This window comes from Ornithorhynchus anatinus, chromosome 7, assembly GCF_004115215.2.
Source record: "Ornithorhynchus anatinus isolate Pmale09 chromosome 7, mOrnAna1.pri.v4, whole genome shotgun sequence".
Taxonomy (NCBI): domain Eukaryota; kingdom Metazoa; phylum Chordata; class Mammalia; order Monotremata; family Ornithorhynchidae; genus Ornithorhynchus; species Ornithorhynchus anatinus.
The window spans coordinates 62640908-62649224 of record NC_041734.1 but is presented as its reverse complement, the minus strand read 5'-3'; the positions used below and the strand labels follow the sequence as shown (position 1 = coordinate 62649224).

Sequence of the window (8317 nt, the reverse complement as noted above, 5' to 3'; positions counted from 1 at the left end):
GGGTTGGACTGTAGTTCTAGAGGGGAGAGAAGGGGGAATGTAAACATCAACCAACTGGACAGGCAAGTTGGACCGAGGAAAGCCATCCACCAAGCCCAAACCCATTTGAAAGCTCAGTCTTGACCTCCGAAAAGACTGTAAGCTTGTCTTCTAGACTGTAGGCTCATTAAGGGCAGGGAATGTGTCCATTATATTGTTGTGTCATACTCTCCCAAGTGCTTAGTACAGTGCTCTGCACACAGTAAGCGCTCAATAAATACGATTGATTGATTGAGAGGCTTCTATGATGAACTTTCATCCCTCCCCACAAAATAAAATGTGTATTTTCAGGGAAAGAGCGCGTGTTAAGTGCCACAATAACTTAATGATAGATACGGGTCTGGTGCCCTAAGAAGGAGAGTCTAAACATGCCAGTGACTAGATAAGCCTACGATTGTTGTCGTGCGGGTAGCGTGGGTGGATGGGACTGATAAATCACAGGCTATATAAGTGACCCTAACCAGTACCCAGAACGCGGGGCTGCCGAAAACCTGCTCTCAGCAGCCAAATATCTGAACAAGGCATGACCCGCTGTCCAAGAGGAAGTGACAGCCATTCTCAGGTCCTTGTTGTTGGCCTGGCCAGATTTCACAGTGACCTGATAATGGAAAACCCAACTGGATTTTTGCCTAAAACCGGTAAATGCTGGAACTGGCTGGCTACGACCGCTGACCGGAAGGAGGTCGTGGAGAGGGCGGGAGAGGGGCTGAGGGAGGGAGGAAGGGCTCCTTTCCCCATGTTTCGGGTGCTGGGAAGGTTCGCCCTGCAGGACACCTTAGAAACTACAGTAATCTTCAGCTGTGGAAGTCCCAGAACTAGTTAAATAGGAAGCTTTCGGTAACAGCGTCTGATCCCTCCAGTCCCTTAGACTGGATCCCGATAAAATTATATCCACAGAGAGGCGGGTGGGTCCGTTAGACAGTACAGGACTTGTCGGCGGGCTGGGGAGATGCCGAGGAGTTGACCCCGGGGCCGGCGGCCCCGGTTTTGGGGAAGACCGCTGGTTTGGGCCGTGTGGCCGGAGGTTTCACCGGGGCGGCCATCTTGACCGACTTGACAGGCCGGAAGGCGCAGGGGATGTCCCCGGCAGTGCTGGCGCTCCGCTGGAAGGCGGGCTCGGGGTCCTTGAGGATCTGCGTGTGCAGGGGGCTGGAGGGTTCGGACGTGGGCGCCACCGCCGGAGAGATCTTCAGGGGCTCCAAGGTGTCCAAGACAACGTCGGGAGTGTGCTTGACGCTGCTCTGGCGTTCCAGCTCCCTCAACTCATTCAGGGCTGAGTTCATCGTCGCCTCGATATCCTGCACGGAGAGGGGTAGAAGAGCAGATGAATGAGAGCCTTGCCAGAGGATCCAGAGTCTGCAACGGTTTCTGGGATCTGTTCAAAGTCTTATTGAGGGAACATCACCTCCAAAAGGGCTTCTCTGATTAAGCTCCTTTTTCCTCCTCTGCCACTCCTTTCTGCGTCACCCTGATTTGATCCCTTTGTTCACCCCCCTTCCCAGCCCTACAGCACATATGTAAATATCTGTAATTCATTTATATTAATGCCTGTCTCCCCTACTCTAGCCTTTAAGCTCATTATGGGCAGGTAATTTGTTTATTGTTGTAATGTACTCTCCCAAGGGCTTAGTACAGTGCTCTGCACACAGTAAGTGCTCAATAAATACCACTGAATGACTGAATGAATGGGGATAGTGACTCTCATTCTAGAGCAGCTCGAGGTGGGGTGGGCTGAAACACCGTTCCCCGCAATGGGATCGGCAGATAGGTAAGACGTGCCCAAAGGAGAGGTTGATTCCCTCCGGCAAGTCCACGTCTCCTTTCTCTCTGGGATGAGGGTCGACTGGGAGTGGATATAATTTTATCGAGGTCTCTCTAAGGGATTGGAGTTACCAGATGCTTCCTATTTAACTAGTTTGGAGGCTTCTAAAGCTGAAGATTACTGTAGTTTCTAAGATGTCCTGCAGGGCAAACCTTCCCACCACCCAAAACATGGAGAAAGGAGCCCTTCCGGCCTCACCCAATCCTCCCCACCTTGTGACCTCCTTCCTGTCATGGTTGTAGCCAGCCAGTTCCAACGTATGTCAGCACCTTCCTCTCTGCTGCCATCAGAAAACCACGCATGGGGCTCAAAGAAGAGCCACAGGCTGCTGCCTTCCAGGGAGAGATCTCCCAGCGGACAGCAAGCAGGTCCTTTTTTTGCCCCGCACTGGGTGAGGAAGCCAGTTCAGAGACCAGGACTGCTGCCCTGGCCTCCTAGGTCCAGGGCTGGGAGTCAGTCAGTTGTATTTATTGAGCATTTCATTGTGTGCAGAGCACTGTACTAAGGGCTTGGGAGAATACAACAGTGGAACGACACATTCCCTGCCCGTAACAAATTTACAATCTAGTGGGGAGGCAGACATTAATATAAATAAAAAATAAATTACAAATATGTACAGAAGTGCTATGGGGCTGGGAGGGTTGGAGCCCTTTTGCCTGGGCATGCTTTATTCTGGCAGCGTTTCAACACCGTTCCCTTCCGCAGTGCTCGAGAACTTGAAAAATGCTCAGAGACTGCATCTCTGGCCCTGTGTTCTGTCCCAGCTGGGTACACAGCACTGAGCCTCCGCCCGTCAGCCCCGCTCACACCTGACCCAGACAGAGCCAGGAGAAACAGTCTCCTGGAAGTGACTGATGACTCCTCACCCAAGACCAACAGACCCGGGACAGTGGGCTAGCTAAGCCGAAGGGACGTCGGGGCCCCTCGTTTTTGTATTTGGCTGCAGATGACACAGCCGTTAGTAGCTCTCGTCTCGGCGAAAGTCCCAGGCTTGTGTCTCACCCTGGAGGCCAGGGGATTTCAGTTCTGCTGACAGAAGAGGCCTTTCAGGGAAAACACTTGGCTTCGGACGCGCTCTTGGGCTGGGGGAAATATCGGCCCTGCTGGCCCGTTTTTTAAGAGACTCAGCCAGGACTCCACTAGTTCCTGAAAAAGGAAATACTGTGTGACAGGCACCCGAGTGAAAATAGGTATCGACTCTGAGGAGCTGATCTTTGGCACGTGAAGAGGAGATGCCTTATTAACATGTCTTGTCCAAGAGGCCTTCCCTAACTAAGCCCTCTTTTCCCTTACTCTCTTTCCCTTTTGGACCATCCTTGCACTTGTACCCTTTATTCACCCCACTCTCAGCCCCACAGGGTTTACACACATTTGGAAAGAGCATGGGCCTGGGAGTCAGAGGACCTGGGTTCTAAACCCGAAACCTCAGTTTCTCAACTGTAAAATGGGGATTAAATACTGTTTCTCCTTCTTAGATTGGGAGCCCCATGCGGGACAGGGACTATATCCAACCTAATTAAGTTGCATCTACCCCAGTGCTTAGAACAGTGTGAGACAAACAGTAAATGCTTAACAAATAACTTTAAAAAATCCACAATTTATTTTAATGTCTGTCTCCCCCTGTAGACTGCCCACTTTTTTTTCCTATTTTAATGGTACTTGCTGAGTGCTCACTATGTGCCAGGCACTGTCCTAAGTGCTAGGGTACATACAAGCTAATCAGTTTGGATGCAGTCCATGTCTCACATGGGGCTCACGGTCCTAATCCCCATTTTACAGATGAGGTAAGTGAAGTACTGAGAAGTTAAGCTACTTGCTCAAGACCACACAGTAGACAAATGGCAGAGACAGGATTAGAACCTAGGTCCTCTAACTCCCAGGCCCATGCTCTTTCCACTAGATCATGCTGCTTCTCCTCGAGGGCAGGGAATGTGCCTATCGATTGTTACCGTGAATTCTCCCAAGTGCTTAGTCCAGGGATTGTCTCTATTCGTTGCTGAATGGTACTTCCCAGGCGCTTAGTACAATGCTGTGCCCACAGTAAGCACTCAATAAATATGACTGAATGATTGAATGAAGTGTAGAGATGGCGGGGGGGGGAGGGGGGGCGGCTCCCACCATCCACTCACCCATCCAAATGCCCACCAGTGTCAGTCAATTGTATTTACTGAGCACTTACTGTGTACACAGCACTGTACTAAGCGCTTGGGAGAGTATGGTATAACAATGCAACAGACGCAATCCCGCCCACAACGAGCTTACAGTCACTCAACTCCTGGATTCTGCAGGCCCCTTAGTGTTCTCCCCAGGACAGCACGCTCACCCTGAGGTCAGGGAGTGGACACAGGTAAGGAGACCTCACAAAGGAGGGAAATAACAGGCAGCAGGCAGAGCAAGGCCTGACATATGGCACACCCAAATCTCCCAAGCTGCAAGCACAGAACAGACTAAAGAACACAACTTGTCAGTAGTTATTTGTTTGGGGCGGGTGGGGGGTGCTTCACACCTCTTTGCTGAGAGCCACCAACTGTTTAACTCGGGGCAAGAAACCATTTATCCCAAGCGAATCCTGGTTTCTATAATCTGTGATATCTGTAATTTATTTATCATCTCTGTAATGTATTCATTTCTAATGTACTTATCTCTGTAATGTATTAACTCTGTAATTTATTTAGTATCTCTGTAATGTATTTATCACCGTAATGAATTATCTCTGTTTATTATCTCTATAATTTATTTATATTAATGTCTTCCCCTCTAGACTGTAAGCTCATTATGGGCAGGGAGTGTGTCTGCAATACTGTTATAATGTACTCTCCCAAGCGCTTGGTACAGTGCTCTGCACACAGTAAGTGCTCAATAAATACCACTGACTGACTGGTTTCACTTGCAGACCAGTATGGAGGTGCCCCGTTATTGTTCCGATAGAGAAGCGATTCATACACAACCAAAGCAGTGAGCACAAGTTTAGACCAATGTAAACCAGTTTGGATCAACCTAGGCACCTGGATAAATCTTAAGACTATTAATCGATCAATGGTATTTACTGAGCAGCACTTACTGTGTTCACAGCAGTGTATTAAGCACTTGGGAGAGTAATAATATAGCAGAGTGTAATATAATAGGGGGAGCAGATATTAATATAAATTATGGATATTTACATAGGTGCTGTGGGGTTGAGAGTGGGGTGAATATCAAGTGGATCCAAGTGCATAGATGATGCAGAAGGGAGAGGGAAAAGAGGACTTAATCAGAGAAGGCCTCTTGGAGGAGACGTGACCTTAATAAGACTTTGAAGGCGGGGAGAGTTGTGATCTGATCTATATGAAGTGGGAGAGAGTACCGGATAAGAGGGAGGATGTGAGAAAGGGGTCAGTGACGAGGTAGATGAGATCGGGAAGCAGTGTGGCCTTGTGGAAAAGGCCCAGGCCTGGGAGTCGGAGGACCTGGGTTCTAATTCTGACTCTGCTACAGGTCTACTGGGTGACCTTAGACTGTGACCCCTATGTAGAACTGAGACTGCATCCGGCCTGATTGTCTCGTTAAGGGAGAGTTGTGTCCATGGCATCGCTATGGGTCGGAGACGACTCGATGGCATAAGACAAGACCTCAGTGTTTAGAACAGAGTGTGACACATAGTAAGCACATAACAAACGCAACAACAACGACAGTAATAATAACAATAATAATAATAATAATGATAATCGGGGCTCAGTGACTAAGCTGGTACCTGAAGAGTGAAGTATGTGGGCTGGGTTGTAGTAGGTAATCAGTGAGGTAAGGTAGGAAGGGGCATGCTAAGTGAGTGCCTCTAGACGACAAGCTCATTGTGGGCAGGGAATGTGTCTGTTACATTGTTCTAATGTACTCTCCCAAGCACTTAGTACAGTGCTCTGCACACAATAAGCACTCAATAAATACGACTGACCGACAAAGACCATGGTAAGAATAGCGACTCATCTGTGGTGTGAGGAAGTGTGATTGTTTCCCCTCAAAGGCTGGGAAGCCAGGGGATCGCTTCATGATGATGATGATGACATTTGTTAAGCGCTTACTATGTGCCAAGCACTGTTCTAAGCGCTGGGGAGGATACAAGGTGATCAGGTTGTCCCATGTGAGGCTCACAGTCTTAATCCCCATTTTACAGATGGGGTAACTGAGGCCCAGAGAAGTGAAGTGACTTGCCCAAAGTCATACAGCTGACAAGTGGCTGATCTGGAATTTGAACCCATGACCTCTGACTCCCAAGCCTGGGCTCTTTCCACTGAGCCACGCTGCTTCTAGGTTACGCTACGGCATAAGCCTATGGATTCAAACTAGCTGCCTAGTAACTGCCTGGTGTTTGCTAGGGTCAGGTAAAGCACAGATTCACCGATACATTTTGAAAGAGCAAATCAAGGCACACGAATCACAGCTTCAACTTTCCCTAAGCCCTCCTTTCCTCTTCTCCCACTCCCTTCTGTGTCACTCTTACATTACACTTGGATTTGCTCCCGTTTTTCTCCCCTCCCTCAGCCCCACAGCACTTATGCCCATATCCATAATTTATTTATCTGGTCTGTCTCTCCCTCTAGACTGTAAACTCATTGTGAGCAGGGAATGTGACTCCTGATTGTTATTTTATACCTCCCAAGTGCTTAGTACAGTGCTCTGCCCACACAGTAAGCGCTCAATAAATACAACTGATTGATTCAAAGCTGCTACTTGTTCACTGCCTGATGACCCTGTTTCCAGATGCAGAACATTAATATGATGAGATGAGCCATCTGAAGCTGCCCTATTCTCTCCGCATAGCTGACTCAACAGTAGTGTTAAAGGCAATCTCATCACCACTACATCAATCCGTCCGTGCTACTTATAGAAGCAGCAGGGCCTAGTGGATAGAAGACAGGCCTGGGAGTTAGAAGATCATGGTTTCTAATCCCGGCTCTGCCACTTGTCTGCTGTGTGACCTTGGGCAAGTCACTTCATTTTTCTGGGCCTCATCTACCTCATCTGTAAAATGGGGATTGAGACTGTGAGCCCCAAAGCGGACAAGGACTGCGTCCAACGCAATTTGTTTTGCTTGCTTGGATACAAGCGGCACAGCAGACGCTTAACAAAGGCCATAATTAGGATGATTGCTTTTATGTCTGCTGTGTGACGTTGGGCAAGTCACTTCACTTCACTGGGCCTCAGTTACCTCATCTGTAAAATGGGAATTTAGGGTGTGAGCCCTATGTGGGACAGGGACTGTGTCCAACCTGGCTACCTTATATCTACCCCAGTGTTTAGAACAGTGCTTGGCACATAGTAATCGCTTAACAAGTACCATTATCATTACTGAGCACTTTCTTGTGTGTGGAGCACTGGACTGGGCTGTGAGTGTCAAGAAACACTGGGTTACCTGCGCGATAACCTCCGGATCCATAGGCCGATGGTTGTTGAAGCTCTTGGATCTTCCGGCCGTCACCGTCTTCCGGATCTGTGGACTGTCCAGCCTGTTCTTCAGAGAGGAGTGCCGGCTGATGGAATTGAGGCTCCCGAGCCCGCTGACGGAGCACTTCTCGGGGCCGTCCTTGGGGAGGTTCTGACTCATGAGGGGTTGGGAGCCCGGGCGGGAGGCGGCCCCCGGGCCCAGGGCGGTAGACTCCAGCAGGGAGCCGCTCAGGCTATGAGGACCGTGGCCGTCGCTCTGCCGGAAAGCCTTCCTGATGCTCCCGGGTTCCGGTCGCTTCCTTTGCCTTCAATCACAAACAGAGAGGGCAGCGTGAGAGGGAGGCCCGGCCTTTACCCGGGCCACTGTGGGGCAGGAAGGGAGGAAGACAGGGGCGGGAGTAAATGACCAACGCACGGAGGTCTTCCAGGGAAAAGGATTCAGGAAGCATCCGCTCCAGCACGTCTCTGGAGATCTCGGACCCTTTAGCTCTCCCCCACCCCGGCCTGGAAAGGGAGAAGAAAATACTTACGGGCTGGCAGAGTGCTCCGATTCCTCGGACCGAGCTGCTCACAAAGGGAAAGTCTCATGGGTCACACTGTAAATCAGGGCCTGCCAATTCACCCATCCTGGTCCCTTTCTTAGCAGGAACATGAGGCCATGGCAAAGAAGTTCTCACCCAGCTATTCCTGTCACCGTTTGGTTTTGTCCCACCCTCTAGCCCAGTGAGCTGGTGGCTCCCACGGGACCCGGCACTACGCCATTAGCGTGGAGAGGGTGGATTTCCAGGACATTCATGAGGTGGTAGCATGATGTTTGTATTTTCGTGTGTTTGGAAGGGGGTGAGAGGACAAGGCATTTTTTCTGTCTCCCTGGTAGTACCCCTGAGCCACCTAGGACAGGGACATTTGTCCCTTCCAGGTCAGTTCAAGTTCTCCCTATTCTACGTCATTAGTCAGCTGTTTTAGTGAATATCCATGGGATTTGGGCCCAATCCGGAGTTTACCCAAGAGAAACAATCAGAATGGAAATGTGCAAGT

General features: G+C 49.7%; 1 protein-coding gene across 2 annotated transcripts in view; it reads right to left on the bottom strand.

Annotated features, from left to right (window-relative positions):
- Positions 1–202: 202 nt before the first annotated feature.
- SRGAP2 (SLIT-ROBO Rho GTPase activating protein 2) overlaps positions 203–8317 on the bottom strand; it is a 278328-nt gene continuing 270213 nt past the window's right edge. The window contains exons 21-22 of one of the 2 annotated variants that reach the window (XM_007670239.2): positions 7248–7584; positions 203–1337 (exon numbers count right to left, since the gene is read on the bottom strand). In XM_007670239.2, coding sequence (XP_007668429.1) covers positions 954–1337; positions 7248–7584 — 721 coding nt within the window. In that variant the 3' untranslated portion in view covers positions 203–953. Of the gene's footprint in view, positions 1338–7247; positions 7585–8317 lie in introns of those variants that run through there. The other variant, XM_029068496.1, reaches the window with a different exon arrangement.